This window comes from Aquila chrysaetos, chromosome 1, assembly GCF_900496995.4.
Source record: "Aquila chrysaetos chrysaetos chromosome 1, bAquChr1.4, whole genome shotgun sequence".
Classification (NCBI taxonomy): Eukaryota; Metazoa; Chordata; class Aves; order Accipitriformes; family Accipitridae; genus Aquila; species Aquila chrysaetos.
Window position 1 is genome coordinate 2,363,693 of NC_044004.1, and position 15,025 is coordinate 2,378,717.

Sequence of the window (15,025 nt, forward strand, 5' to 3'; positions counted from 1 at the left end):
GGAAAGCAGTCTTCCCCTGTCCCTGAGTTGTTTTGTCTTGCAGCAAATTATTATGAAAAATGATGATGGTGACTGCCTTTACTTATTAAAAGAAGGGAAATACCGAACACTTAAATGACTGTGTGATTCATCTGAATCTGATTTCTAGGTTCAGAGTGCCATTCATATTAATGTGACTTGGCTAGAGCAATAGGATGTGAGCCAAAACTCTGTTCCCTAGAGAAACGAAGGGCTCCCTTTTTCTTTTGCAAAGGAATGGAGTTTTTCTTAAATTTCTAGAAATGATTGCTGCAATCTTACCTCATGAAAATTACAATACTACTTAAAGGAGACTTAGACTAATTCAGTTCCTGCTTTACAGCAGTTGGACTAGAAATAGCTAGTATTTTTATCAGTGAAGCACGCTGTGACTAAAAGATACACATGAATGGTACCGTTGCTTTGGTGGGTAAATTTTTTTCCTACAATTTTTCCCCCAGCTATGAAGATGGGGGGAAAAATTAGACTTTTTCAGTAAAGTTACTTCTTAGAGCAGTTCCAGTTTAGCCAAAGAGAAGCTTACAAAATCTAATCTGTGGCGTCTTCTTCCATATTTTGAATTCTTGCAGCCACGCCAGTATTGTGAAATATTTAATGGCTGGTTAAAATGCATGTATTTTTTTTCGGTGAACAAAAACAATTCCTAAACAAATTCAAAACAAATTTTGCAAAATAATGATGCTTACGCATAGGTCTGGTTTGTTCCAGGTTTTCTCTTCGTGGCAAAACCAGACAAACTCAGGATTATCTTTAACGGTTATCCAGGAAGAATTCCTGTCTGTGGAACAAAAGAGACTGTAAGTTCATGCCACTTACTCTAGTGCAATTATACATTAATTGTGTGCTACAATTAGAAAAATGCTGTCACTCATTGAAGGTCTTGATAATGATTCAAAAAGGAATTGTTGCATTCTTAATGCAACACTTGCTTTATTTTTTTGTACTAGTTAATATGTGGCCGTCTGGTTTACAGAAGATAAATTTCTAGGTTTCTCCTTCAACTAACCAATTAATTTGCTTGTTTTAGGCATTCCAGTGTTCAGAAGCTATTTAATGCCTTGTCTTTTCCTTCTGGGGAAAGATGCAGGGAGTTGAAAATATCTGCTGCCCTTCCAGAATTAGAGAGGTGAGAAATTATTTTTGTTTTCAAGGGATCAGTTTTGTCAGAAATAATACAAAAATATTTTGGTATATGTAATACTTGTCTAAAAATTGCTTATTAATAACTCTGTCTTCACATTAGATATTTCTAATCTGAGATTAATTATTTCTTCTCTAGGAAGCCTCTGTTTGACCCTTTAACAATCTTACTTTAGCAATTTCCCAACTATTTATATGGATGAAATCTTCTGGTCTTGATTGTAAGAAAATAAAACTTTTCTTTTTGAAAGGTTTCTGCAACATTTTACAGTCAGCAGCGTCAGTCATGAGCCAATAATGAGAGCACATCTTCCTATTCTATTGCAACAGTCAGAAATCATTCCTGATAGCAAAGCAGGAAGTGATAAGGTAAGGAACCAACCCAACAATACTTCCTATCCCTATTATAGAATATTTAGCAAATATTCTGTCCGTCACTAGTTCTGTTGCAGGTAATGTAGTAAAGTACTGATGTATGTTTAGCCATGCTCTCTGCCTCCTTCTCCAGTGCCACCAGTTCACACTAAACTTGCTTCAAGTCTGTTTCTTAGAATAAATTGTTCTGCCCTGTTTTCCTGATTGTTACTTGAATTTTTTTCATTTAAACAATCTGTTGGAAATGTTAATGGCCCTTCAGCCTGGTAAAATAGAGGCAGAAAATGGGGCGTAGATCTTCAAGTGAACAGTTTTCTCTAATGTCCAGAGAGAGTTCGCCCTAAAGCAGTAGCTTGTTTTTATGAATTGCTGAATAATTTAACTGAATTGTTCTCTGGAACATAAAAGTCCTTTAAATAGCATAGAGGTAGCACATGATATTTAACATTTGCTGATATTATCTGTAGAACACTCAGTTCTCTATAGGGGCAATAACAATTGTCAAACTTAAGGAGTGCTTTAAATAGCATTTTCAGAGAAAATATTTCCTTGTAACTTTCCAGCATTTGAAGTCTGCTGTAAGCAAGAAAGTCAAAGCAGCAGGAATATAGTCTTTCTCTTTGCATATTGCAATACGGTACCAGATTCATTTTCTGGGAGCTAGTTCAGAGACCATACTGACACTTAAAATTAAGTATTAATTAATAAACCGTTATGAATGTTTTAATCTGTTTTTAAGGTTGATTTAACTGTCTTTGTGTATGTTTAAAAAAAGAAAAAGAAAGAAAAATCTTTTTATAATGTTCATACCAAATTCTATAAAACATGTAAACTTAGTACCTCAGAGTTTTCTGAGTTACTTCCCTATATCTATTATCATGAATACTCATTTTCTGTGAGTATCCAAAAGTGATTTTGACGTTAGGATGCAAATAGTCTGCAGATGGCTATCTTCAAATATCATGTAGTTAGAAGCTGGAAGAGGTAATTTGTCTGTTAGTAGCAGGATGATGACTGGTTGCCAGTGTGACATAATTTCTTACGTCAAGTTCAGCACAGAATGTTGTTTCAGTCATGTTTCCTCCAGAGCTTATTTGCATACTTCTGTAGCACACTCCAGTATATAGTGTAGAAATATATATACACATGCACACACTTCGGAAATATGGTCTGACTGCTTTTCAGTGTTTCTTTGCTATGATGCCTGTCTAAATACCACAAGAAATACACATAATGGAAACAGAGGTGCTTGCTGCAGAAAAGGCATTGGTATGTTAGAGCTGTTAGTGTGCAGCCTCTTACCAATCCTACTCAAAACGCAGCTTTGCTGGAATAAACTTTGTGTATAGCATGCTCAGTTCAGTATCAGAAATCTAAAGTTGCTCTTTGTGTTTGACAAGACTGTATGACATACACCATCACTTTTTGAACCATTTTGCCTGAATACTGTTCTATGCATTTGAACGTACCCTTGTCATCACAGGAAACGTAACCTATTTAGTGTCTCTCAGTGTTTTGTCTGACATCGGCATTGATACTGCAGACTATATTGTAATGTAAAGGCTTTGATAATACTGTTTGCTGTATTTGTTAATTAAGTTTTCACTATATTTAAGGTATGAAAAGCAAGAGTGAATACATCTTTCTAAAATGATGCATATCTGAGTAATTGCATAAACGCAATTACAGTTCCACACTATCTCGCTGTTTCTGTGGTTAGTGTCACTTAATTTTGTGTTTAGACTTAAGATTTTTATCAAGTGAGATGCCTTATGTGTGTGTAATTGTTGTAGCTCATTTGTAGTCTTCAAGTTGCCCCCCTTCTTACCTGTTCCCTGTGTTTTAGGTGGTTATCACCATTATAACTGGTCTTCCGGGATGTCGTTGCAGTGATCTGTGCGCTTTTCTTGTAACTTTTAACAAGGAGCGTGGAAGGTTCGTACAGTTCTGGTTTTACAATCCAAAGCAGTGGTCATACTAACCACCAAAGAACTAGTCAGCATGAAGGAAATGAAACTATCAGTGTTTCACTTTATTTATTTTATTTTTTTATATCCTAGTTTCTAATTTGTAAACAGATGTGTTTATAAGAATAAATTCAGTAAATATTATGAGGAACCTTAACTAGTTCTACATAGCACACTGTACGGTAGGGTATATTACTTCAGTTCTGTTACTTCAGGTATCTCACTTAACTGTGTTATGCCAGGTAGATTTGCCCTTAGATTTTAGACAATTAGACAAGAAAAATAGCACAGGAGATTTCTTTGTTGCTATTCCATGTTAAGAATACCACAGGTATCACTGTAGATCTATGATGTGTGTCCGGAACTATCACTGATGCTACAAACAGTTAAGAATAATCTTAGAAGGGCCACATGAATCCTGCCTTACGCAAGTATGGAAGTCGTCACAACTTGAAGGAAACAGGTGAAGAGCTTCCATTTACTGACTTGTGGTAGTAAGTCTAAAATGCATTTTGCTTGGAGAAAAGACTATACTAACAGTCCTTGCTACAGCATTGTTTTTAATATGACCTGGTTTCTATTTTATAATAGCAGGAGATATGTTCAGGACATCTGTTGTATGGCAGTAAGATAAATCTGCTCTAGGAATTAGCCATTCTGTCTGTTGATATAGCTTCTGGAAAACTAAAAAAAAAAAATAAAAAATTCTTACCCTTTTAAATCTTATGGCCAAACACCTTAGCATTTAATCTTAGTAATGTTCTGGATTGATTTTTTGTATTACTTTTAACTCAGTGTCTAGATATTAGCAAGTCGATTCAGAACAGTTTTGTGGTTCTGTTTTTAGGGCAAGCGTGTAAGGTGACTTTTGAGTGTTCTGTAATAATACATTTCATCACGTTTTCCTGCAAATGTCATTGTTACTTTTTATTTTTGCAGTGAAATATTTTCATGCCCAGAGTCTATAATTTTAGTTTACTGCATTGCTAAAAAAGATCAGAGTTACTCATGTGATGTGCTGCTTTGAAGATGATGTTGAACATTGTTTTATTAAAAAACAACAACAAAACCCCACAAAGCCTTTTGGCAGTAATGTAAAGAATGTGCTTCAGCTGGAAATGATAGAAAGCCAAGTAAATTCCTCTTTCCCACGTGGTGTGAGAGATGTGGAATCTTAGAGCTTGTCAAATTTATTTTTGGTCTGTTGCTTCAAAGTAAAAAGAAAATAGAAATATTATGTCATAGAATATTCACTTCTTGTCTTGTTTTCTGTTGTTTAGGTGGCTAGTTTATCGGCAAACTATGGATAGTCCTGAATGTTTCAGTGCAACCCACTTCCAGCGTTACCTCTCCAGTGTCCTGGAGGCTCAGCAAAACCACAGCGTCCGTCAGTCCACTTACGCTAAAAGGAACAAGCGTCTCTTAGTGGTCTTGCAAGGGTAAATATTTGAAACTGTTTTAACTGTTGCATAGAATAAGAGATTTGTCTTCCCTTCCTATTTCCAGGGCATTTTTGAACTTTCCCATCACTCTGAAACAGTCACATTTCTGTGCTAAAGCGTTGTATTCTGAATTCTGTTGTACGTATGTACTAAACTCAGCTTTTCTGCAACCTGTTAACTTTATTGCTTGTTACTCCATTGGAAAAAAGGTGTCAGTAGTCTTCCTTCAATCATATGGAAGGAGGGACTGCATTTGGTGGTTCTGCCGTATTTAGGAGATTGACTGTGACTTTTGGCTTCTCAGAAGAAGTTTTCTTGCCCTTCCCAGCAGCATCTTAGACTGGTGTTAAATGCCACTTTATTTATTGGTGCAGCTGCGTGTGGTTTGGTTTTGTTTTTTGTTTTCCCCTGCCCCTGGAGGTCCTAGATGGAGAGGCATTTGCCCTTGAAAGGCTGGCAAATTAATTATTGCTAGTTTTTCCCAACAGACCTGTATTTTGCTGATAACAAAACAAAAAACCATGGAATAAATGCACAACTTGTTTACAGAATGCAGAGAAACATGTTAGCTGAGTTCTCGCCCTACCTTTCATGTATAATTTTATTTGAAAGTTTGCTAGAACATTGACATTGTTTTGATGAAAAATGGGGGTGGAGCCACCACCCTATTTCTTTCAGAGGAAGATCTCTTGTCTTTAAGGCATTAGATGACTGAGCACATTTTGGTAAATTTTGAGTTGCTTCAGAATAGAAATTAATTTTAGGAAGTGTGATATGGTGTGACATAAAGACTATAATTATATTTCTCAAGTGCTTACAGTACCTTAAACTTTTGAAAGAGTGCTAGAGAATCTGTAATAAATAAATTCGTAGTTTCCAGAATTAAATGGTCCATTCAGTTTGCAATATTTTTTCCTCCAAATAGAACCTTAAAAACCTAAGCTACTGTGACTCGTTCCCTGTTTAAAAAATTCAGTAAGAGTGTGCTACAGTAAGCATAGGAACCAATCTTTGCTTTTTTGCAAGATTTAGCATCTTTGTGTGCATAGATGCTTGCTTTTTCTTTGCATTTCTGGTAGTCCTTGCTTTGATTCTTTGGCAGTATTAGCTACAAAAAATGTGACACAAGCTTTCAAAGTTCCAGCTGATGAAAGATAAGGAGATAGAGAGGCAATATTGCATGCATGTGAGTTGCTATCCAAATAAATATTTGTGCAATTTTTGCACATCACTTCTCGTGTGGTATGTTCTGAGTCTCTGTACTTCAGAATGAACGGCTCCATAAGAGCTCGCAGGCTTTCGTCCTGCTGGGGGACTTCAACCACCCTGACATTTGCTGGAAAAGTAGCATGGCAAGCTGTAGGCAATCCAGGAGACTCCTGGAATGCATTTAGGATAACTTCTTAAGCCAAGTAATAGACAGCCCTACCAGAGGGGATGCGATACTGGACCTGATGGTCACCAACGCAAGTGAGCTAATCAGTGGTGTCAAGACTGGAGGCGGCCTGGGCTGCAGTGGTCGCACACTGGTGGAGTTCACAGTCCTGAGGGATATGGGTCAGGCAAAGAGTAAAGTCAGGACCCTGAATTTTGGGAAAGCAAAATTCCAGCTGTTCAAGGAGTTAGTCAATAGGACTCCCTGGGAAACTTCCCTCAGGGACAAGGGAGCAGAACAGAGCTGGCAGATGTTTTAAGGATGCTTTCCATAGAGTGCAAGAGCTCTTGATCCCCATGTGTAAGAAATTGGGAAAGGAAGGCAGGAGACTGGCATGGCTGAGTCGAGACCTGCTGGTCTAACTAAAGGGCAAGAAGGAGAAATGCACAGGCAGTGGAAGCAGGGACAGGTATCCTGGGAATAGTATAGGGTTGCTGCCTGGTTGCGTAGGGATGCAGTCAGAAAGGCCGAGGTGTGGATGGAGCTGAACTTGGCAAGGGATGCAAAGAATAAGAAGGGCTTCTACAGGTGTGTCAGCCAGAAAAGGAAGGCCAAAGAAAGTGTACCCCCTTTGATGAGCAAGACTGTCAAACTGGTAACAGTGGACAAGGAGAAGGCTGAGGTACTCCACAACTTTTTTGCCTCGGTCTGATTGGCAACCTCTCTTCCCACACCTCTCAAGTGGATGGACTGCAAGGCAGGGACTGGGGTAGCAAAGTCCCTCCCAGTGTAAGACAGGATCACGTTTGTGACCACCTGAGGAACCTGAACACATGTAAGTCTGTGGGACTTGACAAGATGCTTCCCAGAGTCCTGAAGGAATTGGCTGATGTAGTTGCCAAGCCACTCTCCCAAGATATTTGAAAAGTCATGGCAGTCAGGTGAAGTCCCTGGTGACTGGAAAAAGGGAAACGTTGCATCCATTCTTAAAAAGGGTAGAAAGGAGGACCCTGGGAACTACTGACCTGTCAGCTTCGCCTTTGTGCCTGGGAAGATCATGGAACAGATCCTCCTAGAAGCTATGCTAAATCACATGGAGGACAGGGAGGCGATTCGACACAGCGTGCCTTCAACAAGGACAAGTCCTGCCTCACCAACCAAGTGGCCTTCTATGGTAGAGTGACTACCTCAGTGGACAAGGGAAGAGCTACGAATATCGTCTGTCTGGACTTCTGTAAGGCCTTTGACACAGTCCCCCCCAACATCCTTCTCTAAATTGGAGATACATGGATTTGTTGGGTGGACTGTTCGGTGGATGAGGAATTGGTTGGATGGTCGCATCCAGAGGGTAGTGGTCAATGGCTCAATGTCCACATGGAGATTGGTGACGAGTGGTGTCCCTCAGAGGTCCATACTGGGACCAGTGCTGCTTAGTATCTCCATCAATGACAGACAGCGGGATCGAATGCACCCTCAGCAGAAGGACTTGGGGGTACTGGTGAACGAAAAGCTGGACATGAGCCGGCAATGTGCGCTCACAGCCCAGAAAGCCAACCATATCCTGGGCTGCATCACAAGCAGTGTGGCCAGCAGGTCGAGGGAGGGGATTCTGCCCCTCTGCTCCATTTTCGTGAGACCCCCCCTGCAGTGCTGCGTCCAGCTCTGGGGTCCTCAGCACAGGAGAGACAGGGACCTGTTGGAGCGGGTCCAGAGGAGGGCCATGAAGATGATCAGAGGGCTGGAACACCTCTGCTATGAGAACAGGCTGAGAGAGTTGGGGTTGTTCAGCCTGGAGAAGAGAAGGCTCTGGGGAGACCTTACAGCAGCCTGCCAGTACCTAAAGGGGGCTTATAAGAAAGATGGAGACAGACTTTTTAGTAGGGCCTGTTGCGATAGGACAAGGAGTAATGGTTTTAAACTACAACAGGTTAGATTTGGACTAGATATAAGGAAGAAATTTTTGACGACGAGAGTGGTGAGGCACTGGCACAGGTTGCCCAGAGAGGTGGTCGATGCCCCATCCCTGGAAACATCCAAGGTCAGGCTGGACGGGGCTCTGAGCAACCTGATCGAGTTGAAGATGTCCCTGCTCATTGCAGGGGGCTTGGACTAGGTGACCTTTAAAGGTCCCTTCTAACCCAAACCATTCTGTGATTATGATCTCTAAAACTACTAGCGGAAAGCAGGCTGTCAAAAATATGCAATTCACTTCATACAGCAGGCGATATTGAAGCAAGACTGGTTAATATGTTTCGGATCAATGCCGGTTTTCTTGTGGAATAAAGGTGAAGACTCTGAGCCATCTGTTTGACGTTTCCATCTCAAGTGTAGCATTTGAGAACTAGTATCGTCTGCAGTATGCTTGCCCACTCTAAGTCATTAGCAGGTAACATAAATTAGCGTGAGGGAAGTGCTACCCTAACCTAGCTGGAATGGTTTTGGTTCCAAGGCTACCAAGTATTCATTTTTTTCACTAAGGGAATATATATGGAGCTTAGCATTTTCTTCACTACACTCCATTCTGATAGTGCGAAAAAGCATAATTTTTTCCATGTTAGAGTCAGATTTTTTTTTTTTTTTTTAAAAGTTAATAGGAGTGGTATAAAGTCCAGTGATGCGCAAAATGACTGATATTCTGGTAGCAGCGCTGGCTTCAGGAATGGCTAATGACAGGTTTTCTGTTATTTCTGCATAGTTGACTGTTGGTATAGACAGCTTTTTAAAGTAGCTGGAGTTTTCTAAATAATCCATTAACTTAATACCTGACAGTACAGTTTTGAGAGAAGATTGCAACTGGCTGAGAAATAAGCACCTGGAATAAAAACTCAGGTTCACTTAAACTTTGCTATCATACACAAGTATAATAGAGCAGTGGCTGGAGTACTGATAAAAAATGGACACATTAATTGTAGAAGCATGCTGAAATAGGAATGCTGATAACCGAGAGGTGTTGCTTTTTAATTTCTTGTTTTAGTTGAATAATACTTAGTGCTTAATATGCTAGGCAGTAGGCATCACATGCTTGTATTAGATTATGCCTTTTGTGCTTCCTGAAAGCTGGACTTTTCAGTTGTTCAGTGCAAAGTTTATACTGCTGTTCTCTGTAGTTGTCAATTTATTTCTAACGTTACTTGCAGTCAGCTTTATTTGTCTGTATTTGCCAAGTTTGAACTGCTTCATGACTATTTTGGTAGGCTTTTTTAGAAATCTAACCTTCTTGCAAGCAATTGATTTCTTACTAGATGTTGAAATGCGTCATTCTGTTTCTCTGAAACCATTATTTCGTTTTCTTACAGATACACTGATGTTATTGATGTTGTACAGGCTCTGCAAACTCATCCTGACCCAGACGTGAAGTCGTCTTTCATCATTGGAACAGTTAATACTTGTGTAGAGCCACTGAGTTGCTATATGGAACATAGGTATACTTTAAGTTATTTCTACTAGTTTGAAAAAGATATAGAAGTTTGTGAGATCACTTTTGTAATACTTAGAGATGTATGATGGCTAAATGCTGTTGAACTGTCTTAAAACTCATAAAACTGGTAGGTAATCCATCTTGGATGAACTTTGAAGTACGATTTGGTTTATAATGATGACGCTTGGTTTCCACTAGGGATATAATTATATATAATATTAATAGAAGTTTAACTTGTGGAAGAATAAACAAAGATTGTCATTAGCATACTGCTTAAATACTTATACTCTGGCTAAGGTCTTTGTAAAATCTGGACAGTCAACTGTCCTGTCATGTGCTTTTTAAATCATTCTTTTTCTTGACATCTTTTTGTGAGTGTGACTAAAAATTGAGATGCGTGTCTCAGTTTGGGTTGTTGATCGTGTCACTATTTTGGGATATTAAATGAAGATTGTACAGATTTAAAATATAGAACTTATGGGAAGCATAATTTTGTTGAAGAGAATGACAAAGCACGGAAGCAAAAGCATTGCAAATATTAAAATCTGATATCCTGGGTTACTGCAGAGGCAGGGTGGGGAGGAAACAGTAGCAAAGCCAAGTCGCTGGCATTTTAAAATAGCGTAGTATGGTTGCTGTTTCATAGTATATATATATAGTATATATATATGTGCTCCACACTTAAACAAACATGGAACTGATTTCATAGACCTATCTGTAAAATTGTAATATTTAAATTTTGCAATTATGCCTTGTAGCTGATTTGGTAAAAGTAAGTTAAAGCAGTTACAATTTTCAGAGTTCTTAGCATTGCTGCTATTTGTGATAAAATGCTCTGCATCGCAGCTTAGAGGTGAACTGCCCGATCATTTTGTAAAAGTGCATTCCTTAAACTTCCTAGCTGTTTTTAAAACGCTAACCATTGTGCTTCTTGTGCTTTGCACTAGTCAATAAATAGACATTACCTTACTGCTTCTTTTTGTCTCCGTGACAAAGATTGTAAATAAATAATAAAGACTACATAAAATATTTGTGAATTGATGCTGGAGTGCTGTTTTAACTTGTTCTTTCCATAATTGTAGGAAAGACAAGTTCCATTCCTAGGTTTTTTTTAAACTTACTAATGTGTTACTCGTCATGGTACTGAGTAGTATTTATAGCAGCAGTAGCCTGCAGTCCTTTAACTAACATTGTTTGTCTCTTGAAGTGCAGTAGCAATTGAAGGAAGAGGCATAGCCTATGCTGTAGACTATTTGTGTCTCGCTTTGAAGTTTCTTCTGATAAGAACTTACCAAGTAGCCATGTGCTGCCAATGACAAATCTTTCAGTTGGGAAGCTTTGGCAATTTCACTGTGCAAATCGAGAAGAGTGATTTTAATGTCTGACTTGAAACTTTTGCAGTCACGAAAATCAGGACTCTTTCTTAAAGTTTCAAAATTCATTACTGTAGAGATCTAGCTCTTTTGTAAGCCTAGGATGAAGCTCTTCCCTGTGTTGAATAGTAAGCCAGGGCAGGGGGGAGGTAGTTGAAGGAGCGCAGGTAAAGTACTCCCTTTCCTCTAGAGGTTTTTTTTAATTGTCAGTTGTCTGACACTTAGCAGAAATTGGTACAATATGTACTACAGAAAGCATTATGTACATACAATCTTTCCATGAAGAGTTCCCACCATGTTTGGAAGACACAATTCTGTAGGGCAAGCTTAAAATTCCTATTGTTTAAATAGGAATTAAAATAATACTGAAGCCTTTCTGTTTTCCTAGAATACAGAATAAATTGCGTGGTGGGAATTAGGTCTGAAATCCATTAAAGAATTAAAACCATCTACAAAACTAATTTTGGGGGAAGAACTCCTGAAAGACATAACGTATAGGGATGTTCCAGTTACATGGACTGAAGAAAGGAAACGTGAAAATGGGTTGAATAGTAAGACTGTAGCTGTCAGTGTCCAAATGAATGTTAATGCTTTACTTAAATAATAATATCCATTCTTGATGTACAAACTTCTGGTTTTTCTAGGCTTCTTTTTCCCAAGTTCTTGGACCAGTGTTCACAAGGTATGTGTCACTTTTCTCGACTTTTAGCTATACAGAACGAGTAACTGAGCCATATGGCCAAATAAATACACTGTAAATGCATATAGTCAAAGGATCATGATAAACTCTTCGAGGTAAGAACTATCTGTGCAGAAAAAATCTTTCTCTGCCGACATTATTAAACACCATAGGTGCCTGGAGAAGATGTAAGAATATGGAGCATGATGCATTCTGGTTGTCCTCATCTGGAGGATAGGTTTCCCAGGACCATAAGTTAAACTGCTTGCCATGAACTGTTGTAACTCATGCTGTGTTGTAAATCTAGGAGCAAAATGGATTGGATATGATTTCCATCCTCTTCTGGCAAGGCATGAGGAAATAGAGCTCTCCTTTCTGCTATTTTAGAAAGGGAAAAATGAGCTGGTTCCCTTGTTCCCCATATTTTCTTCTTAATGCAGTGTGGAGGATCCTCGCAGGGTTCATTTGACACTGAAGCAGACAAAAAAACCTCACTTGCAGAAGAACTGTTTCTTACCTGTATATTCAGTTTTATATCCTGACTATGAAATGCATCATCCTCCTTGTCAGGCTTGGAGAGCAGCTGTTGGCATAAATGGGATACCATCCTTCATGACCTACCATCAACTAAGTTCTTAAAGTTTCAAGAGCAGAAGCAAATTCAGCTATAGCACCTTTACAGTTGTTTTTAACAATTGTATAGCTGATTTACAATGTTGAGACCAGTACATGTGGGGTGTGTGTGTATATATGAGAACAGATCTCTCCAGTCAGATAATCATCATTTTAGGCAGGCTGTAAGCTCAACCTGAAATTAGGTAGACCAATGACAGCTGAGATTTTTTTTTTTTTAAGTCGCTGTTGGACTGCAGTTACTGCAATGTGACTTTCTGATCTTAATGCTTATGTCTTCCCAAGTGAACTGCAGGACTGTAATTTTTGTGTTTGTATTTAAATGCAGTTGTCAGAGTAGGATGCTGCACTCTTCTTGTGGCTATTTAGACTCTGTAGAGTCTAAATACTCTGTAGAGTTTTGCTGCCAGAATTATGCCACCTCTTATTCATGTGTGAAGGGAGCCCAAAAGAATGAAATCCAAAAGAACCAAAAGAATGAAGTTGTGAACAAGCTGGAACGTAGGTGCTATTGTATAAATCACTATTTTATTCTTATTTGGAGAAAAATGTTGGTGCTACAAATCGGGGAACCGACCAATAGATAATTACCATGATTATAGCCATGGTTGAAATTGAAGAGAGCAGGAGAATGTTAAGAATTAAGAATATAACAAAGTATCAATAACTACTGAGAAGTTAAGAGTGCAAGTGTGCTTTTTTTTTTTTTTGTGACAATGAAAAAAAAAAGAAGAGGCTCAAAGCTATCTTTTTTTTAAAGTGCAGTTGTACAAACCTGGTTGGGTGAGAATTTGTCATTGTTAAAGGAGGAACTAGAAAATGCATAGGACAAGTATAGGTAATTTTCCTATGGTTCAAACACTGAAAGAAGGAAAAATACCGGAGGTTAGAAGAATGTTCTTCTGGCAGCGAATTATTTCTGCATGTTGCAAGGTTTTGTCATCCAGTTTTCAGATATAAAATGTCACATTAGATAGCCTAGAGGTCTATTCCTGTAAAGCAAATTGTTTCACATGAATAGGGGCAATTTTTGTGTAAAAAGTTGTAAGAGGAAAAGTATGCTTTGAACTGAGATGTGGTACACTCTTAAACTTTCCAGACAAATGCAGGATTGTATCACATGTATAGTAGAGAATTTACTTCTGCATAACTGAGAATTCATTTCTGGTGCAACAATAGCAGTATTTAATGAGATATTCACTTTGACAGATATTTGTCCTACTTTTTTTCTGTGTCATGCACCCCAATATTATTGTCTGTGTTACTGTAGCGTCAGTGGGCCAAGACAGTGTCGTACCGGGCGTTGTACAAGTCTGAAAACAGAAACTTGCAATGAGTGTGTAAGAAAAGACAAGTATGGCTATAGGCGAGTAGGAATTAATTAGACTTTTGGGTGGTTATCTTGTCCACATGACTATCTCGCAAATTTGGGGAGTGAGTAGGATTAGCCTTTTGCTGCTGCTTTCCGGGTCTCTTCTATTTTGTGGCTTTCTCTGTAAGGAAGGGGTACCTATGCATGTTAGCAACATGACATCATTTTACGAGTGACACTTTCTGTTTGGAAAGCCACAAGACTAAGAGAAGTGGATCAGGATCAGGGCGAACTGATAAAGCCTTGAGTAGAGTGACCAACGTTAGCAGTTTTGCTTTGTCTCTCCCTTGCATACTTGTTTAAACTTTCCAAAAAAAATCTTGCCGCCATCCCTGTGCTGTAATTTCCTTTTGTCTCACTCGTCCTAAATGTGCCTTTTTTTTTTCTTTTTTTTTTCTTGTGCAGAAGCTGTAAGATGACACCTTACTAGTCTAAGGGCACATTGGCATCTCTTGTGTTGTATATTAAATTGTTTTACAGATTAAGACATCACTGTTGTTAAATACGCCCATTGTATGTTTGGGAGCAAAGAGGATCCATTATTTTTGTAAAGCATACGTATTTTTAATCTATCCCTCCTGTTTCTTTACTGCTTCTGTTGAACATGCTATTCCCTAGGCGGCGAAGATTTTTTTCCTTTAGATGAGTGTATAAATAAGGAATTAAACAAAACTGGGTGGTCTTCAAAATGCAGCAGAAACAGAGATGGCAGTGGCAATTTAAATAGTAAAGGTCAAAATTATTTGTTACTAAAGCTATGTAGGCATCTTCCAGTTCTCAGAAAGCTGTTTTTCTTCTGGTTTACACTGCCTGTCGCTCAATTCAGAATCATGGACTGTTGCCTGCTAACCCAGGGCCAATTCTTGTGCGATACTGGTGCTTACAAGATTTATGTATAGGTGTGTGCAGAGCCAAAGCTTGCAGGTTCCCCAGGCTCTGAGCAGTGTTCTGTTACTTCCAAGATTGCGTGGGAGTTTACAAGCAAGAATGACAGCTAGCGCCCGAAAGCTGTTCCCCTTAGACAAGCACGAATGAAGCGGAGATTGATGGAGAAAGAGTATGGGTGATGAACGTGAGACAAGATGCATAGGTTTCTGATTTGCTAGGTATTTTATTCCTTGAATCTTTTTCTTAACTTTAAGCTTTGCCAGCTTAGTCCCTGACAAATACCTATTCTCTCCAAGGCATAGTGCTTCTAACTGTAATATATGC

The 15,025-nt window shown here is 38.8% G+C and overlaps 1 protein-coding gene across 2 annotated transcripts in view; it reads left to right on the plus strand.

Moving 5' to 3' along the window:
* The window catches only part of DNAAF9 (dynein axonemal assembly factor 9), a 79,193-nt gene that overhangs the window by 50,618 nt on the left and 13,550 nt on the right, over window positions 1-15,025 (plus strand). For both annotated transcript variants that reach the window (XR_003922563.2, XM_030007953.2), the window contains exons 23-29: window positions 748-836; window positions 1,067-1,165; window positions 1,431-1,548; window positions 3,401-3,489; window positions 4,802-4,960; window positions 9,635-9,760; window positions 11,774-11,811. Coding sequence is in view for 1 of the 2 variants with exons in the window: in XM_030007953.2 (XP_029863813.1) it covers window positions 748-836; window positions 1,067-1,165; window positions 1,431-1,548; window positions 3,401-3,489; window positions 4,802-4,960; window positions 9,635-9,760; window positions 11,774-11,811 (718 nt within the window). In the remaining variant the exon portion in view is untranslated. The remainder of the gene's footprint in view (window positions 1-747; window positions 837-1,066; window positions 1,166-1,430; window positions 1,549-3,400; window positions 3,490-4,801; window positions 4,961-9,634; window positions 9,761-11,773; window positions 11,812-15,025) is intronic.